Source organism: Camelina sativa, chromosome 11 (genome assembly GCF_000633955.1).
Source record: "Camelina sativa cultivar DH55 chromosome 11, Cs, whole genome shotgun sequence".
Classification (NCBI taxonomy): domain Eukaryota; kingdom Viridiplantae; phylum Streptophyta; class Magnoliopsida; order Brassicales; family Brassicaceae; genus Camelina; species Camelina sativa.
The window spans coordinates 41,840,162-41,859,886 of NC_025695.1; the positions used below are offsets into that span (position 1 = coordinate 41,840,162).

The following is a 19,725-nucleotide window of genomic DNA, read 5'->3' on the forward strand; positions in this document are numbered from 1 at the left end:
ATTTATAAATCCTTAATGGCTGATATATCGGAGTCATCGAAAAAATCAAATCGGCTTGAAAATTCATTGTCTTCTTCTTCGTCAGATGCTACTTCGACAGCTTCTTCTTCTTCTTCGTTTTCTTTGTCAACGATCTTACCATAATCAAAACAAGTGCCTTCAAATCCCCCACCGTACACTTCGTATGTAGATTCTACTTTCGAGTCACTGCTTGGCCGAATCATACTTCCTCTAGCTCCACTAGTTTCTGTAGACTCTTTCGCCGAAAACTCTACACAGAGACGTAGCTGATCGGTTTTCCATAGCCCCAAAAAACATTGCAACTGTCGATCATTGGAGACAAATACTGGTGGAGTATCATGCGCCATTAGTTTTAGTGCCTTGTTCGAGAACATGTAACTCAACTTTAGCTCATGGCTAAACGCATCCAATTCGTAGTCTTCAAGAACAAGCTCCACAAGCTTGTCGTGTGTTGTGCCACCATCGATCTGCACAACTATTCACCCTCTATCGTCGGTGTTAAATATATATCTCTGTTTGTTTACCCAATGACCGGAAACAACTAGTACCGGAACTGGCTCCATGAAAGAAAATGAAGAACAAGGTGAAGAAGAAGTAGAAAGAACTAGGTGAAGAAGAAAAGTGAAGAAGAAGTATAAGAACAAGGCGAAGAAGAAGGTAAATAGTTCACTTATTTACCAGTTGAAGAACAAGAGTCGAACGACGTTTCATATTTCCAGAGAAAAAAATGATGACATGGAATGCTGACATGGATGTTGCGTCCAACGTGGCAAGTCAGCCATCAAACAATTAATAACTCAGCCTAAATAAAACTCAGCCATCAAACAAATTATAACTCAGTCATAACATGAAAAACATTACAGTAATTAAAAAGCAAAAAAATTGTTGCCAAATTCAGCCGCTTCATCAACTAAAAATATGTAACTCAGCCGTATCGTTTAATAAGTCAGCCGTAACTGAATAACATTCTAGTAATTAATCTTTTGCTACTAAGTCAGCTGTCGAATGGCTGAGTTGTACGATAAGTCAGCCTATCACGGCTGAGTTGTACGATAAGTCAGCCTATCACAGCTAAGTTGTACGATAAGTCAGCCTATCACGGCTGAGTTGTACGATAACTCAGCCAGTCGGAAAATGGTAACTCAGTCGTGTTGTAGTGATAACTCAGCCGTGTCGTAGTGATAACTCAGCCAAAATTTTAACAACTTAACCATCGGGTGAAAACTCACTTACGGCTGAGTTAGAGCGTAACTCAGCCAGATTTTGATAAATCAGTCGTAACGCTTGGCTGAGTTATGCTCTAACTCAGCCAGATTTTGATAAGTCAGCTGTAACGGTTGGCTGAGTTATGCTCTAACTCAGCCGTCCGCTCTTACTTAAATGTTTTTTTCCATAACTCAGCCGGAATATATCTATAACTCAGCCGCAACATACCTTTGTAACGCGTTATGGCTGAGTTATTGTTACACGTCAGCGTTTTTGACGCGGCGTCTGACGTGGCAATGACATTTTTGTAATTACATTTTTCCGGTAACATAAAACAAGAACAAGCTAGGTATTTTGAAAATACCCGAAATATTCTAGTAATAAAATTTTTATTTGTAGATTATGGTAATATTACATAATTTGGATAACATTTGAGTATTACCTAATTTGGATAACATTTGAGTAAATCACGCTTTTAATTATAAGTTTAAACACTTATCTACTTTTTAAACAAGGAAATCATTTTAAGTTTTGAAGGATAATTAATAAAAGCTAAACCTGTAGAGATTTATTTTATTTTAAAAATAAGTTTTTAATTAAAGTTTATATTTTCCTCACTAAAATACAATAAACATATTGACTTGTTAATCAATACAAAAATGTTATGACTAATATAATTGTCATGATCTTATCACTGTATATTTGAATTACAACATACTAGTATCTAAAAGCAATATAAATTTTTGACATATCAAACACTCTAACCATATATTGTATATGTATAATAATATATTGGTCCACGTTAGTCACCCGAATATGCCCTTTTCTTCGACATCTCAAACATTATAATCATGTATATATATGTATATAATCATATTCTCTTTTCTTTAAAGTTTAAACTAATATATATATATATATATACATAAAATATAATCTGTATGATAGCTAATATTTGTCGTCGTTACTCACCCACTACCTTTACCTCATTTTACCATACCTATGTTAACCATTTGGATAATTATACAAATCTAAATTTACGTTCAATAAAATATTACTTTACAACTTTCGAGTACTTTTTTTTTAGCTGTGTGCGTGGGAAATAAAATCAATTTTGCGGCTTCTTCTGTTATTATTATTATTTTTTTCTTTGAATAATACTGAACAGATTTAACTACATCTACTATTATTCAGTATTAAAGATACGAGTTATGTCTTTTACTTTTGAATCATGAAGATGTATATTTTTAATTTAGGAAAAAAAAAATAAATAATATGAAATTAATAGCTAATGTGCCTAACAAATGATATAGCAAAATACTGTGATTAAAATTTAATGTTGTAAAATGAATTGCATCTTACGAATATGCAATGGAACTAGGCCACGAAAATTTGCAACAATAATTGTTTCATATTTATTTATGACGATTTTTGGTTGCACCAAAACATCATAATTATACAACTAATTTTCTGTATAAATAACGTTACAATATTACAAATATAATATTATTTGCTATATGTTTTATGTGGCAATAAGTTGCAACCATTTATAATTGCAAATGTGTATCATAATTATGTGACAAATTTATTATGATTATAAGTTATATTAATATGACATATCTAACAATAAATTAGTTTATTGTAAACTTTGCAACATATGTGCAACATATGTGCAACATATGTAAATTTGCAAAATCCAAATAACAACAAACAAAATGTGTCTCAATTTTGTTGCAATATCATGATTTACAACGATATATTAAATAATTGCAACAAATTTCGATATTGTAAATGACTATTTTCTTGTAGTATTTTAGTGCGTATAACACAGAGGTTACAGTACAAACTTCTCTTTTTTTATATATTCATCACAAGAATATCGGTTATTCCAATTTTATATTTCCTCTGTTCCTAAAAAATTGATGTTTAGAAGCTTTTACACATTTTAAAAAAAGAATGATTACTAAGTTTAAATATATTTTTTTGTTTGACTAAAAATATATTATTTAATTTTAAATTAATAACAATTCAAAATTTTAAATATTTTTAATGATTATTTTTTGAAATTTACAAAACATCAATTTTTCTGAAACAAAAAAATATTTCAAAATATTAATATTTATGGGACAGAAGAAATATACGAAATACGAAAGTACGATCACAGCTCTATATAATACTCTAGCTTTAATAAACTGGCTTTTAACTCCCTTTTATTTTATTTTCTTTTATTTGTTTCTATAGTAGTGAAGTAGCATATTTAACTGCTGTGTGCTTCTAGTACGCGACAATTGTCATTCATGCATGAAATCGAATTCAATTGTATACGGTCGGTTCTTTTTCCCATAATCACTTAGACCACCGATTCATCTTCACCAACCACGAAGATCCAACGGTTAGAGATGGGACTATAATATGGGTGTTAATTTGTTGAATTCAGAAAAGTGGGACTATAATATGGGTGTAAAAATATAAATTTTTGTTAACTTTTTTGATAGACCGTACAAGTAAACACTATTTATATATTTCCATAAACAGCAAAGAAGTTTCCAAAAGGAGACGAAGATAGTAACGGCGTTGGGAAGCTATGACGGCGATTCCAAACGTCGGCGATATTGAATCTTCGGCTTCGCTTGGTCAAGAGACGGCAACGGAAACCGTCACCGTTAAAGGTGGCCAGACTGGAAGCGGAGGAGGCTCGTCTGACGACGACGTCGTTTCACCAACCAAAGAAGAAGCTGATGCCGTTAACTTAACCGACTCGTCGTCGCCAGTTAGTTTTTCAAAATTGCACGAGATAGGTCTAATAACGCCGTTTCTGAGAAAGACGTTTGAGATCGTCAATGACAAAGTAACAGACCCGGTTGTATCATGGAACCCGACCCGTAAAAGCTTCATCATCTGGGATTCTTACGAGTTCTCAGAGAATCTCCTTCCTAAATACTTCAAACACAAGAACTTCTCAAGTTTCGTCCGCCAGCTCAACACCTACGTAAGGATAAAACGAATTTTTCTTGGTTTTTACTTTTTAGCTATGTTTCTTGTGTCGCAAGCTTTGTAAATTAAAGCTAGGGTTTTGTAGGGGTTTAAGAAGGTAGATTCAGATAGGTGGGAGTTTGCTAACGAAGGGTTTCAAGGAGGTAAGAAACATTTGCTTAAGAACATCAAAAGGAGGAGAAGCAAAAGTAAATGTAACAAGGAAGCGAGCACCACGGGGTTGAAGAAGGCAGAGACAGAGGCTGAGTCACTGAAGGAGGATCAGAACTGTCCAATAAGATTGGAGGTGTTGAAGTTGAAACAACAACAGGAAGAGTCTCAAGATCAAATGGTCACTGTGCAAGAGAAGATACACGGAGTCGAAACAGAACAAAGACATATGCTAAGCTTCTGTGCAAAGTTGGCCAAAGATCAAAGATTTGTTGAGAGGCTGGTGCGGAAGAGGAAAATGAAACAACAGAGAGAGCTCGAAGTAACTGAATTCGTGAAGAAGTTGAAGTTGCTTGACGATCAAGAAACTCAAAATAACTTGGTGGATGTGGAAAGTCAGCTGATAATTAGAGAATTTATGGCCATGGCTGCAACAACACAACCAGATCATGAGTCTGACATTTCCATGAACAATAATCAAAGTGGGAGTACGAGATGTCAGCTTAACACAGAGGACCTACTTGTTGACGTTGGTTCAATGGGTGGAAAGAAGATTGATGTAGATGTAAATGGGAGAATCGAGTAAAACAAAAAATATAGAAGGACTTGTACAGAGTTGTCTGGATTATACTGTTAGCTCTTGTAAAATGTGTAGCTCTTTATTCCGTTAACACTTGATTGCGTTTTGAATAATGGTTGATTTTATAGTGTTAATTCTAGGTTTTTATGATCTACAAGGTTTGAAATACAAAAGTTCACAAATCCCACTCTAGTCTTTATGTGGAAGCAAAAAGTAAATTAAGTTCGGGCAACACAATAAAGAGGAAAAAAAAGGAACCTGTCAGACCATAATCTTGATTCTTGAAATAGCTAGGTTGATGAGGTTTATTACTTACCCTTTTTCCAAGATGATCATATGGCTCGGAACAACAAAACAAAACGAACCCATAAATGTGAAAATACTTAAGATGGTGGATGCAAATTTACAATGAACAATTAGAATCACACAAGATAATGTTAGCCTAACATTCCTGGTAACTAAAAACTGCGGCTTTTTTCCGAGTAATAAATATAGTATTAAAAAATATTGAAATTTGTAAACGTCATGGAAGTTTATTTGTACATAAACCTTGTTAGAGATCTTTGTTTCAGTTTACGAAGTTTCTTGCTATACAATCAACCTATGGGTTCCATATGGAACAAAGATAAATCCACATGTAAATAAAATTGACATGTCACATGTAATCGAATAGCTTCTGTTCGCTATTTAGACACGCCCAAAGTAGTAAAGGAAAAAGATTTAGTGGATGAAAAATAGAGCCGGTCAGACCGCCGTGCGACCACCCCGGCAAGGTAGAACCGAGCCGAGTAACGATCCTCTACAGGACCGGATGCGTCCGAGGACAGATCGTGGCCGTGTTAATCACGCTCTGATCGCACGGTCATGGTTCATCAACCAGGGTTAAGGGCCCGTCTCCTAAGAAATCAAGGAAACAGAGGTACGAGCCTATAGAACAGATCCTGTTCAAGTAAGGTCGTAATCATTGCTACTTCCTCGCCATATATAAACAAGAATCATTCTCACTAACCCACCGGTGTGGGATAAAAAAATCAGCAAGTCAAAGCAACCAAAACTAGGCCTAATTATAAACAAAGCCCATTTATATTCAAGCCCAACAATTTATATTTGAATTATATTATACGAAAAAAAAAAGAGTTTTAAAATCAGACGTTGTTGGATCAACACGCCACGTCAGCATCACTTCCACATGTATGTATGTATCGATCATCGTCTCTCTCTTTGACTCTGTGAAGAAGCCATGGAAGAAGAGAAGAAGAAGCTTGAAGAGTTAAAGTATCAATCAGGCTTCGGCAACCATTTCTCATCGGAAGCGATCGCCGGAGCTTTGCCGTTAGATCAGAACAGTCCTCTTATTTGTCCTTATTGTCTTTACGCCGAGCAGATCTCCGGTACTTCTTTCACTTCTCCACGCAAGCTCAACCAACGAAGGTTCTTCCGTTTACTCTTACGTATCTTCGGTGTTTTTTGATTTTGTAAATTTTGATGATTTTTCGTTAAAAGTTTTGATCTTTTTCCATCTTTGTTCAGTTGGTTGTATCGGATCAAGCCATCGGTTACACATGAACCGTTCAAGCCACGTGTACCAGCTCATAAGAAGCTTGTGAGTGAGTTTGATTCATCGAACAGTCGTACGAATCCGACTCAGCTTAGGTGGAGAGCTGAGGATATTCCTGAATCGGCTACTGATTTCGTTGATGGGTTATATACTATTTGTGGAGCTGGAAGCTCGTTTCTTCGCCATGGATTCGCTATTCACATGTATAGAGATCTCTTGTGCTAGTTGATTTTGGGGGTTTGGTTATAGTCTGGTTTTAGATAAAGTAAATGATCTTTGATTCATTTTTTGTTGAAGGTATGTGGCTAACAAAGGAATGAAAGACTCTGCCTTTTGCAACGCTGATGGTGACTTCTTGTTAGTTCCTCAAGTAGGAAGTAAGTTTAGTAGTTCATTGTTTATAAAGTTCACATCTTTTGGTATGGAATTTAAGATGAATCGTTGGTGTGTTTAGTTTAGTAAGTTATGTATAAGCAACGGATTCAAGATCTTTCCTTGATTGATTCTGATGTTCTGAGTGGGTGTTTAGGGCTATGGATTGATACTGAGTGTGGAAGGCTATTGGTGTCTCCTGGTGAAATTGCTGTCATACCACAAGGATTTCGTTTCTCGGTAGATTTACCAGATGGGAAGTCGCGAGGTTATGTTGCTGAAATCTATGGGGCTCATTTTCAGCTTCCTGATCTTGGACCAATAGGTACTCTTGAGTTCTTGTAGATTCAACCTGAATAACCTGGATTGTGTTTATAAGGAATTGTATCGTTGGATATGTACAGGTGCCAATGGTCTTGCTGCACCTAGAGACTTTCTTGCACCAACGGCATGGTTTGAAGATGCATTGCGGCCTGACTACACCATTATTCAGAAGTTTGGTGGTGAACTCTTTACTGCCAAACAAGATTTTTCTCCATTTAATGTGGTCGCCTGGCATGGCAATTACGTGCCTTATAAGGTGAATACATGTGTATTGAGGGCATATAAGCTTTTGAAAAATCAACACACTTTTTGTCTAAAGATATCATTTCCCATCTGCAGTATGACCTTCAGAAGTTTTGCCCATACAACACCGTCCTCTTAGACCATGGAGATCCATCTATAAATACAGGTTGGTGGTCCTCTGCACTAAATCTATTCTTATTTCTGTTTCGTTATGAGTAGGTTACTGGTTCTTTGTTGTAAATCACACTCACTCTTTGGGGGAATTATTGTACTCTCAGTTCTTACAGCACCAACGGATAAACCTGGTGTGGCCTTGCTTGATTTTGTCATATTCCCTCCTCGATGGTTGGTTGCTGAGCATACTTTTCGACCTCCTTACTATCATCGTAACTGCATGAGTGAATTTATGGGTTTAATCTACGGTGCATACGAGGTAAACCGCATCAAGATCCTGCTTCTGCAAATCATTCGCTTAACTACTGAAATCTGTAAACTGACTTAACAATTCACAGGCCAAAGCTGATGGATTTCTCCCTGGCGGTGCAAGTCTTCATAGCTGTATGACACCTCATGGTCCAGATACTACCACATACGAGGTATCAGTTCATTTTCTTCGGAGATCATATTGATCCCCTGAATGTGAAATACAATTCAAGTCTGAAGTATTTTTGTAATTATTTTGTAGGCGACAATTTCTCGTGTAAATGCAATGGCTCCTTCTAAACTCACAGGTACAATGGCTTTCATGTTCGAATCAGCCTTGATTCCTAGAGTCTGCCATTGGGCTCTGGAGTCACCTTTCCTCGATCACGACTACTACCAATGTTGGATTGGCCTCAAGTCCCACTTCTCACGCATAGACTTAAACAAGACGAATGCTGAACCAACAGAGAAAGAACCACGAGCTTCGGTGTAAAGAAAACACTTCACACTTTCAATACCCAGTCTGTACAGGCCTTCACCATATACATGTATAAGAAAGCATACAACAAGAACATATGTAATTAGTAGGTAGTTTCTTCATATCACTTTAGTTACATCGTAATGTACTCTGAAGCTAATATAACTGTGTTCGTTTAGATATTAATGAATACATAACCGTGGCAATTACATTCAGGCCACAACATCAGTCAGTTTCACTTTCATCTTCATGATACCTACTTGCACTAAGATCTCTTTCTTCGACTGTTCTACTTTCAAAACAGTCGCTTTTTTGCCAAGAGAAGAAACAAACACCGAGCTACCAACTTCAGGAACCTTTTGAGCCGCAGCTTCTGTTAATACAGAAACATGGTTCAGATTCGAAGATCATAACCAGACAATAGCTATATTTTAAAGGGCTTAAACTTGTTTAAATACCAGAAATTGGTCGTCTCTCTACCACAGATGATGAACGAATCCCACTATCTTCATCATTTGTCTTTTCGACTTTTGTTTGGAGTTGTGTAGCTACCTTTGACTGAGAAGATTGTGCAGCAGATGAACGAAACTGTTGCAATGTTCTGCGAAGTGTAGAACGAGTCATCGAACCAGCCTGAGTTAGTTCTCGTCTCAATTGTCGTCTCTCTTTAGCGGCATGGTCGTTAATGTTCTTTTGCGCTGTGAGTAGATTCTCATGAAGCTCTCTTGAGAGCCTAGAACGAAAAAACAAAAGAAGAAAAGCATAAAGTTGAAGCTCATAGTTCCTGACTCTGAGGTCTTAAAATTCTAATCACTTTTAGATCTTCAGTAGTTTAATCTCTTCAATAACCATAGATTCGTACCTTATATAAACACGTGCCTCATTCAAAAATCTCTGATATTCCTGCTTGTACCGTTCCATGTCAAGTATGACCCCATTGATCTCAGCACTTGCAGAGCCATAAAGTTCACGAGCACCCTCGATAATATCACATGGAAGCCCCAACCTTTCGGCTATGTTTATTGCATTCGAACGACCTGACAATCATTTTTCAATGTGGGTTGGTTAAGCATATTAACTCTGATTCAATTTTAGGGGTAAACAAATCGATCATTAAAGAGTCTAGATGAGCATGTAGCTAAAAACCTGGTACTCCCCATAAGATTTTGAAAGTGGGTTTTAAGTTCAGGTCATCAAACTCCATGCAAGCATTCTCAAAAGCAGAATTGCTACAATAGATGCAGAAAGAAAAAGAAGTTAATACTCTTTAAACCCTTGGGTAATCCGAGAAAAATGGCAGGTGAATTTAAAAACCTGTATTTGAGCGTCTTAAGTTCTCCGTGGTGTGTAGTTGCCATAGTGAGTAGAGAACCGCTTTCTGCAAAAGATTCAAGAATTGCCATTCCTAATGCAGCTCCTTCAAGCGGATTTGTTCCAGCTCCAACCTGTTAATAGCGCAAGAGTTCAAAACATATTCTTGCAAGTAACAGTTTTCCCATTATTTTCCCTTTTTCAAGTAATGGCCAGTCTTTTAACTTACTTCATCTAACAACACAAGTGATCTGCTTGTTGAATGTGAAAGAATTTCCTGCAAGTCAATCAATCAGAGTAAAAGACACATAAGTTGTATACATATTAAGAGAGTTACATCTTCCAAACTGATTAAACAATCATTCGAAACCGGATAGAAGTTTTACCAAAACTGATAAATTAAGCGAGTTCAAATTTCATAAGAATAAAGTGTTTTACAGTTGCCGAAAAAGGGCACAAAAGGAGAAATCTATTGAATGTATAAAAGTTGTGACGACAACAGAGAATCAGACTTACACTAATTTGCTTCAAATGACCAGAAAAGGTAGAAAGTGACTGCAGCAAAGATTGTTCATCACCAATATCAGCATAAATGTTGTCAAACCAAGGTATGCGTGCAGATTCAGTTGCTAGAACATAAAGACCTACAAAAACCATTACAATCTTTTAATTGATATGATGTTAAGTTACTCAAATCTCTCACTCTCTCCCAAGGGCTTTATATCTTTGGTGGAGTTTTTAATTCACAGAAGATACTGTAAGTTTCATATGTCTTACCTGATTTTGCCATCATCGCAGCGAGTCCAACTGATTTCAAGCAAATGGTTTTACCTCCTGTGTTTGGGCCGGTAATAACCAAAACCTTAGTGCCTTTAGAGATCTGGAAATCAGCTGGAATTGGTGGAGCTCCTGAGAAGACCGTGTCTGCCTGAAAAATCAACCATGTATTTATTAACAACTTCGGCTAAAACGCATCATCAATCTACTCAAATGATCATAGCATGAGAAACTTACTGTTTTATGATATTTTACAGTCTCCCGCGTCTTTCTTATGCTTTTCTTGTGTTGGTGAAGCAATAGAGGATGATAACATCTAGGTAGATACAGCAACCATTCTTTTCTAGAAATCGATTCTTCGCTGGATAAGTTACTCTCCGGTGAGTTTTCTCCACCAGACAAAGATTCAACCCCATCTTCAGGTGGCAAGTATATATAAGGATGTGCACCACCATATGCACTACTGTAAGTTGCTCGAGCGTTTATCTGGCAGGAAAAAAACACTCATGTTTGGAAGGTCATGTTGCTGGGATTTGTTTTGCTTCAATGAAAAGAGAAATGGTTGGTAGTTTTAAGTATACACTTACCACATCCAGCTTAATGGAGTAGTTCAACACCACCTCGATATCATAAAGATCAACGTGCATCTGTTTTGCTTGCATCAAATTGAACAAAAATGTCAACAAGCAGAAAACAATAAGAATGAAAGATACAGAATTCTAACTTTAAGAAATTTATACTCAATTACCTTTTCAGTAAGCATTGAAAGAATTTCTGCCTCAGCCTTGGCAACTGATGCTCTCGCACTTTGAAGGTCATCGTTCATAGAGACTGCAGCTATTGGCTCCGCCGCAGTCCCTCCACCTGAACCACTGTAACAAATATTACCTTCAAGAGACAGAATCTGAAAATAAATCACTAAAGGAGAAGCATAACTTCTCAAGAAATTGGTCAATGGTAATGAAACTCTTTCTTAATAATCTGGAATTCTGAATCTTCTTTGCTAACTGAAATCTAAAAGTTCAATTTTACCTGGAAAGCAGAAGACCATTAACAGAAGTTAGTTGATTTGAGCTCATTTGTATACACCATCTTCCATCAATTTCAGCCGCTACCTGGAATATTATTTATATAATTACTAGGGCCAACGTCAGAAAATGAAGAATTGTTCCTTTACCTACACCGCCAAGTAGAGTGGTCCATGATCCTTATATATTACCCAAGGAATGTGGGATTCTAATAGGCCTCCTCGAGATGTGGGTGGGAAACGGTCCAACGGGAAACAGTCCAAGCCCAACATCTCGGAAATACAACAAGACATGCGGGCTACATAGGTAGAAACCATTTCTTTGTGGGAAATTGCTTGTTGGACCTAACCATGGGCTCTGATACCATATTAGGAATTATGAACATCCAACCCAAAACCAATTGGCAATGAGTGGAGTGGTCCATGATCCTTATATATTACCCAAGGAACATATCCCAACCGATGTGGGATTCTAATACTTACCATGACAGATTCGTCACTTTTTTGGCTCCTTATAATAGCATCAATCAGTTGCTGCAGCTGCAAGGAGACATCAGGAAGGTTTCAGACAAAATAACTTTAAAATACATCTTCTCAAAACATGTTTATAGTAACCAAGATGTATTCAAAGAGCTAAGATATCAAAGAAACTCAAAAACAGTTTTGACATTCTTCAATTTACAGTTACAAAGAAAAAACGAAATTGACCTTTCTTTCAAGTGTCTGCACACGTTCACGTGATTGTTTCAGGGCACTACTCTGAAACAATAAAAGATAAGTTCAACATAATGATCATGCTTCTTGACGACAATGTAGTCATTAGGGAGACAAAAGAACAAACCGCGGAGTCTTTGATTCTACCATCAGGATCTATAACTTGTTCAACCAACTTGACAAATGATCTATTTATCACAGGGTGCATTATCTGCAAGAGAGGTAAAGAACACACAAAGACAATATGAGAGGGATGCACCACAATGCTGAAGTTAAAAAAAGTATCAAAAATTTGGAGAGAAACTGCAAATACCAATTCAGATAAAGGCATAAACCGTTTGTACAAATCTCCATCTTGCTTAATAGAAGCTTTCAAATCAAACTGCAAATTATCGAAGAAACGAAGAAGAGAAGCCACTTCAAGTGCTTGATCTGCTCGTAAAGAAAGCCTCCTCCGAGCATGACGAACTCCCGATTCAACCTTCACAATAACAAATTAAACAATTCAAAACTATACAAATTCATGAAAAGAAAATCACTTTAGAGATTTGAGGATGATGAAAATATTTACAAGAGAGATATGAATGCTGGAGAGGTCAAGACAGAAGGAACCATGTTGAAGCATTTTAATGGCGGCTTCTGTTTCATCCAAAAGCTTCAAACTTTCATCGAAACTCTGGTCAAGAGACCAAAGCTTTTTCTAAAAAAAACAACCCAACACTGTCTATGTCAATTCATAGCAGAGGAAACATCCACGGGTAGCTACATATAGAAGAAAACCCAAAAAGAAATAAAAATCAAACCTTTGTAGCTTCGCGACCTAGAGAAGTACGAGCAAAAGAAGCGACAACATCGCAGAGCTTGTCCCATTCCAACACTCTCAAGCTATCGACTTGAGATTTTGATTTCGATCGGCAAACAAGAGTCGGAGGAGATGATGAAGAAGAGATTAAACTCAGATTAACAACACTGTTTCTGTTTCCAATTGAGTCTCTAATCACTAGGCCACAGTTGCAGTAGGCTACGGATAAAGTCTGCATTTTTATTTTTTTATCCTTAGGTTTTCAGAGAAGAAGAATTGTAATAATCCAATTTCAATCAACCAAAAATTTCCTAATTTCCATCATATTCGTGAAACCTTATCTCTTTGACTTGTGATGTTATATATTCCTTCCGTTTCAAAATATAAGATGTTTTAACTAAAACACGTAGATTAAAAAGCTTTTACTTTTAATAAGTTCAACTAATCAGAAACAATACTGCACAATATAAAATATTCTCTCCGTTTCAAAATATAAGATGTTTTAGAGAAGTTTTTTATTTCATAATATAGTATGTTTTCAAGTTTCTATGCAACTTTTAGATTAGTTTAGTATTTTATATTATGCAGTATTATTTTTGATTGATTGAACTTGTTAAAAGTAAAAACTTCTTAATTTGGGTGCTTTAGTTAAAACATCCTATATTTTGAAACAAAAAAAAAATTTCTAAAACATCTTATATTTTGAAAGGGAGTGAATATGTTTTTGGAATTGAGAGGAAAAGAGAAGAAGGTCACACAAGTCACAAATCACAACAAGTCTATTGTTTCATAAGGTACATGTGATTAACAATAACAATACAACAGTGGTGGGTTAACATATGGGGATATTTAGAGATTTTTTGATTTACAACGGTATTTTGGGGGTTTTGAGAATTGAAAATGAATTTAATCAAAGAGTTACAAGAGGCTCTTCGTTGGTTTTGGTGGTGTCATTGGCTGCTGTAGCCTCCTCTTGTTTTGTTGGCTCAGTCTCCTTAACAGTTTCGACGACAGCTTCTTCGGTCTTCACCACCTCTGGGGCTGGCTCAGCTTCTGCAGGCTTGGCGGTTTCAGCCTCGGCAGGCTTGGCTGGTTCTTCCTCTGCAGGCTTGGCTGGCTCAGCTTCCTTCTGTGTCTCTGCTACATCTTCAGCAGACTCTTCCTTCTTCTCTGCGACAACTTCATCTGCCTTCTCCTGTTAATCAACCGGGAAAACGAAATGACAAAAGAATCACACACCATCATCAAACCATAGACAAAAATGGATAAGAGGCGATTGTCTCTAATGAAATTGAACTACAAACCTGAGCTACGGTCTCGGTTTCAACATTCTTGGACTCGACGACAACGTTTTCAGTGGTGGCAGAGGTTTCAAGGATATTAGACTCCTTAGGTTTGCTCGCACAGCCTCCCATGGTGTTTAAAGAAAAGAAATTGGTTTGAAACAAAAACAAACAAACAAATTTACACAATGGGAAGAACTGTGGAGCTACAAAAAATGAAACTCCTTTTTCTGATTCCTTTCAAGAAGCCAAAACTGTTTTCTTTATTTTCCTTATTAGAGGCTGAGCGAATGTAGCAGAAGACAACAAAGAGATATATATAGTGGTTTATACGGAACAACCAACACAAAGCTATTTCAGGAAAATGACTAAAAACATTTCATGTCACCGTAGATTCTTTAAGGCTCTTCCCTGTCAACGACCTATTCTACAGGAGAAAAAAAAAATAAACCTCATTCTCAACCGCTCTTATGTTTTTGGTTTTTAGGCCAAAAACTCTTCCTGTGCCAGATAGACTCTCGAGTCTCGACCATAACAAGAGTGGGAAATTGAAATAAAGAAGCAAACACTAGGACCAAAATCTGGTGGAAAACCTCTTTTAGACAATTGAGTTTAGATCTGTTTTCTAGTTTGCAAAATGGTTGGTTATAAGGTAAGATAACTGTTTCATATATGAAAAGAAAAAAAAAAAAACTGATAATGGCTATAAGCCTTCACATTTCAAAAGAATTTGTTCACTAGGTTCAGCTACCATAGCTTCTATTCAAGTTTGCCATCGACCAAGTCGGTAGAGGATTCTGCTGCTGCATTATCCGTGAAACCACTGTTGGGACCATTCTTGACAAGGGATTTGTACATTGTTAAAGCTTGAGCGATCATGCTACCAGGGTTGTCAACAGCACTCGGAAGCAGCAATGTGTTACCCTAACAACAAATATAAAACTCTATTAGATAATCCCAAGGGAGGACGAGATTAGAAAGCAGATGAGATCAAGTAAAATGTTGTATTTACCTTTTTAGCAATGTTGCCAAAAGCATTAATGTATTGCTCCGCAGTTCTCAAACTCGCAGCCTGCACCACGATTTTAAGCATATGAGGTCTCAATTTGGAAAGCAAAACAAGTAAAACTTAAAGTCAGCATTTGCAAGTCCAATAAGCCACTGAAATCACTACTCAAAGTCAGGGAGAATCAGTCATGGGAAAACAGGTTAGATGACAATGCATTCACATTTGAAGGGTTAAGTAGCAATAAACACCTAAGTGATCAAGTTAAAACTAACAATCTGATAAAACAGTATTAACACCTAAGTGATCAAGTTAGTTTATTTATCTCAAAATTCTGGAAATCATGCTTAGAAACCACTGCTTGATCTAATGAACTCACCTCCATTCCACCAGTTGCCTTGAGGGATTGAGACACCATGGCCAGTCCATCAGCTGTTGCTTGTGCTCTAGCTAATATTGCTTCGGCTTCACCTGGAGAGCAACAGCACAAATAAAGAAAACGTTAGTATGAAACAAACAGAGTCAGTTATGATGAGTTTAACTGACAAATGGCTCCACGTTTTAGTAATATGAGTTCACGTTTTTCAAACTTAGTATGTTTACTAAATACTAACCCTGTGCTCGATTGACTTGATCCATCCTTGCAGCTTCTGATTCCAAGATTACAGAACTTTTCTTACCATCAGCTCTATTAATATGGGCTTGCCGTTCTCCTGTTAAAGTTAGTATAGCAGATTATGAGAAACAAATTGAGCAGGCTTATTGTTTTCTCATTGTAAATAAATCAAAAAAGGGAAATGGGTAGCTTTGAGCCAAGAATTTGAACGAAATTAGCTGTAGCAAACATAGTTCAATCCCAGAACATAAACTCTCAAGGATAAGCCACGCAAATTTACCTTCAGACTCAAGAATCTGGGCTCTCTTTCTACGTTCAGCTTCAGCTTGCATTTCCATAGCAACTCTCACTCCATTAGGAGGCATGATATCCCCTGGATATACATGTATTAGAAACAAGGCCAAAAGGGTATCCAGCAAAGATTCAACAGAATTAATAACTCACTGATCTCATAACGAAGGCACTGAAGACCCCAATCTTGTGCAGCAACATTGATGGCTTCCTGCAAGAGTAATTCATTTCAAAATTGTTCAGATGCTTCTGATATCCAACACATAAACTACAAACGCATAATGCATTCCAGAACACATCAACTACAATGCTCTTATCTTAGAAATGTAACCTCAAACTCATATAGCCAGCTATCATGAACTGAACAACACAGTTAAACAATCTGAACCTTAATCTTAAGTAGTAATATAAGACCCACTACAGATGCACATTAACATCAATGACTATGAACTATCAAAGGACCCCAGTTTTCAATTTGAAACGAACATCAAGTACATTAAAAGCAAACAACCAAAAAAACTGAACCAGAAGCAAAGAGAACATACCACAATTTTTTCATTTAAAGTGTCTCGTTCCTCAAAAGTCTTGTCAAGAGTAATTTTCCCAAGCTCACTACGCATTGTAGTCTGAGCCAACTGGACAACAGCATAGATTGGATTCTCAACACCATAAGAGGCCAACTTAGGATCCACAATCTGCAAAGAAACTCAACGATCAATAAACAATTTAGGAAGAATATCAAAATTTATAACAAAAAATTGGAAACGAAGATAAACACCTTAACGTATAGAACACCATCGATGTGAATGCTAACGTTATCCTTTGTAATCGCAGTCTGATTACCAATAGGAATGGCTTCCTCCTTTAGAGAATGAACATAAGCAATACGATCCACAAGCGGAACGAGGAAGTGAATCCCCGACTGCAAAGTCTTGACGTATTTACCAAACCTCTCAATCACACAAGCTTTCCTCTCCGGCACTATTCTGATCCCCCAGTTAGACGGCGGATTAATGTGGTAGCTACACACAAACAAATTCCAGCGAAGATCCGTTAAATCAACCTAACCTAACCAATCAAATCCCAAAGGTTTCTTCTACTACTGAAATCGGAATTCCACAGAGCGTATATAGGTTTAAAATACCTGTCGTAAGAACTGCTGGGTGAGGAGAAGTTGCGAACGCCGGAGAACTGTTGCGGCAGAGCAGCTCCGGAAGATTGATGAAGAAACCTGGAGGCAAAGGATTTCGACGGAGACGGTGACGGCTTCTTGATTTGGTAACTACAAAAATCAAAAAAAAAACGAAATCAACACAAAAATCCGAAGAGGTTTTCACAGAATGTATACGAAATCGTAAGACTGAAACGAACTTGGTGAGAGGACTTCCGGTAGAGCTGAAGTTACGGACGGAGGTGGTAGTGGAGGCGGCGGCGAGTGACGATAGTATCTTGGGAACAGCAGCGGAAAGCATAGGGAGGAATTTGACGGCGGCGGTGTAACCACCGGATCTTGCAAGCGCGAGCTGACTCATCTTTGAAGGAGCTGTGTAACAAACTCTCTCTGAACTTGAACTTGGAGAAGGGGAAATAGAAGAAGAAGAAAAAAAAACCCTTTAAATCTTTTTTTTTTTCAATTGTTTGTGTCTTTCTTCAAGCTCTTTTTAATTTGACGGGTTGACTTATTTTATACTAGTTAGAAGAAAAAAAATTACTTGGAGGAGAAGCGGTCAAAAAGAGAGATTGAGCTTCTTTTTTTATTATTATTCTTGCTTAACACGAATTTGTTAAAAAGGCTATAAACCCTAAGACTTTGATGAATAAACCTGTATTATGTTGTCTAATTATGAGATTACGACATGTAAAAAATTTTAAAGATAAGATTTGTCACATGTGTTTCCTTTCTAAAAAAAATGGCAAGTTATTATGATTTTTGTTAAGATTAAAATTTTATATACATGGTTAAAATATAAAATGACTAGATTAAATCCCAGCTATTTGTGGATGATATAAAAATTTTAAATTCATTAAATTTATAGAATATAAAATTTGAAAATTAAGTTAAATCATCCATATAATTATATAGAATAATATTGAATACGCTATCAAATCATTCACCGATTGAAAAACTTAATAACATTACATTAATTTTTTATTTTGATTCTCACAATTTTCTTATATTATGTTAACTACTAATTTTAACACATCAAATTTTGTATACTTTAATCACTTTTGTGTATAAACTTGTTTTTACTATATGTATCTAACAAATAATAATTGTAATTAAATTGCAGATAATTTTTTATTAATTGCACATTTTTTCATTATTAATTGTACATTTTTCCTACTAAAATTAGTAATTTAATAGATAGTTTTTTTTATTAGATTTAGTTATATAGTAGATTATTTTTGGTTTTATATACTTTCAAAATATTAATTAGAATTCTTTTATTTTTATGATTTTTTAATTTTTCTTATAATTTTAAAATAAAAATTATTTTCATACGTGTCAAAATATATGGATATACTTTAACACATGTAATGATTATATGAATTACTAATTTTTGAAAACTAATCTTTATATAGTGCTTTCAGTCCTATCTTTCATTTGGGGGGCCTTCTTGGCTTCATGATAAGTGAGGGCTCAGCTTTGTTAGGTTGTTTCTTTTTTGCTTTTCTTTCATGTTAGCATTTGTTTTTACTCTCTTTAAACTCTATTTTGAGATTCTTTATATAGTAAGACATATAACAAGAAGGATATGAGATTCTTTAGATCTTGTCATAATTACGGTAAGTAAAGAATTATAGTTTCCGTTTTTGGAAATGTGTTTGAACATTTTGGTAATCTAGAGAAAGTTGGAATGTTAGATTACCGTAATTACCAACATAACGAAAATTAAACTAATGTATATTAAAAGTTTTCTTTCCTTTTCTCTTTTTTCTATGAATTAACAAAATTTTAATCCTTAAACGTGGTAAGAAAGTTGTTACTATTTACATTTTCAAAAAAAAAGAAAAAAATCAATAGGTCACACATGTTCGAATATGGTTTTGGATGGACACTAATATAAAATAGTATCGTCGGTCCAAAAGATGTTCAAGACTACTTCAAGCCCATAATATATGATTTAAGCAACACCTTTTTCTAATATATAAATTTTGTTTAGAACTGATTCGATGATGTACTTATCCACCAAATAATTAGTGGAATTTTTGTGAGACCAGATTATATGATATTTTTGGCCAATCCGTAAGTAATGTACTAACACATACATGCCCAATATGCAAAAAAGCAACATCAGCCTCTTGGCACTTACTTATTTAGTCTCTTTACCAACCAAATGCAAACACAACAACGAATGAACAATTTAATTCACAACCAAACCAACCAAACCAACCAAACCAACCAACGAATCACTAATTTTTACAAATCCCTTAATAATAACGCCAACCCCCAATAAAACGTACCTTAAGACTTTTTTTTCTATTTGTCAAAAACTCGTTTTCACACCAACCTAAAACACGGATTTCACTAAAACCATCTGAAATCCGATT

At 35.9% G+C, this 19,725-nt stretch overlaps 5 protein-coding genes across 5 annotated transcripts; 2 read left to right on the forward strand and 3 right to left on the reverse strand.

Moving 5' to 3' along the window:
* LOC104725927 (heat stress transcription factor A-9-like) lies at positions 3,709-5,087 on the forward strand. The gene is made up of 2 exons (XM_010444678.2): positions 3,709-4,213; positions 4,304-5,087. The coding sequence occupies exons 1-2, from the start codon at positions 3,809-3,811 to the stop codon at positions 4,952-4,954; spliced, it is 1,056 nt and encodes a 351-aa protein (XP_010442980.1). The 5' UTR covers positions 3,709-3,808; the 3' UTR covers positions 4,955-5,087.
* LOC104725929 (homogentisate 1,2-dioxygenase) lies at positions 6,113-8,578 on the forward strand. The gene is made up of 9 exons (XM_010444680.2): positions 6,113-6,379; positions 6,479-6,709; positions 6,804-6,883; positions 7,036-7,203; positions 7,283-7,458; positions 7,542-7,611; positions 7,724-7,878; positions 7,958-8,041; positions 8,131-8,578. The coding sequence occupies exons 1-9, from the start codon at positions 6,189-6,191 to the stop codon at positions 8,359-8,361; spliced, it is 1,386 nt and encodes a 461-aa protein (XP_010442982.1). The 5' UTR covers positions 6,113-6,188; the 3' UTR covers positions 8,362-8,578.
* On the reverse strand, positions 8,425-13,268 carry LOC104725928 (endonuclease MutS2). Its single transcript, XM_010444679.2, has 18 exons — positions 12,979-13,268; positions 12,747-12,875; positions 12,489-12,656; positions 12,303-12,386; positions 12,170-12,220; positions 11,945-12,001; positions 11,467-11,549; positions 11,183-11,306; positions 11,022-11,081; positions 10,672-10,920; positions 10,435-10,585; positions 10,174-10,301; positions 9,887-9,934; positions 9,661-9,791; positions 9,493-9,575; positions 9,209-9,383; positions 8,805-9,079; positions 8,425-8,719 (listed from the first exon to the last, which is right to left on the reverse strand). The coding sequence occupies exons 1-18, from the start codon at positions 13,213-13,215 to the stop codon at positions 8,559-8,561; spliced, it is 2,394 nt and encodes a 797-aa protein (XP_010442981.1). The 5' UTR covers positions 13,216-13,268; the 3' UTR covers positions 8,425-8,558.
* Positions 13,739-14,560, reverse strand: LOC104725931 (plasma membrane-associated cation-binding protein 2-like). Its single transcript, XM_010444681.1, has 2 exons — positions 14,282-14,560; positions 13,739-14,172 (listed from the first exon to the last, which is right to left on the reverse strand). Exons 1-2 carry the CDS (start codon positions 14,390-14,392, stop codon positions 13,888-13,890), a joined length of 396 nt encoding a protein of 131 aa, XP_010442983.1. The 5' UTR covers positions 14,393-14,560; the 3' UTR covers positions 13,739-13,887.
* Positions 14,809-17,816, reverse strand: LOC104725932 (stomatin-like protein 2, mitochondrial). The gene is made up of 10 exons (XM_010444682.2): positions 17,545-17,816; positions 17,318-17,455; positions 16,952-17,195; positions 16,719-16,868; positions 16,327-16,384; positions 16,163-16,255; positions 15,881-15,979; positions 15,646-15,737; positions 15,273-15,332; positions 14,809-15,184 (listed from the first exon to the last, which is right to left on the reverse strand). Exons 1-10 carry the CDS (start codon positions 17,703-17,705, stop codon positions 15,020-15,022), a joined length of 1,260 nt encoding a protein of 419 aa, XP_010442984.1. The 5' UTR covers positions 17,706-17,816; the 3' UTR covers positions 14,809-15,019.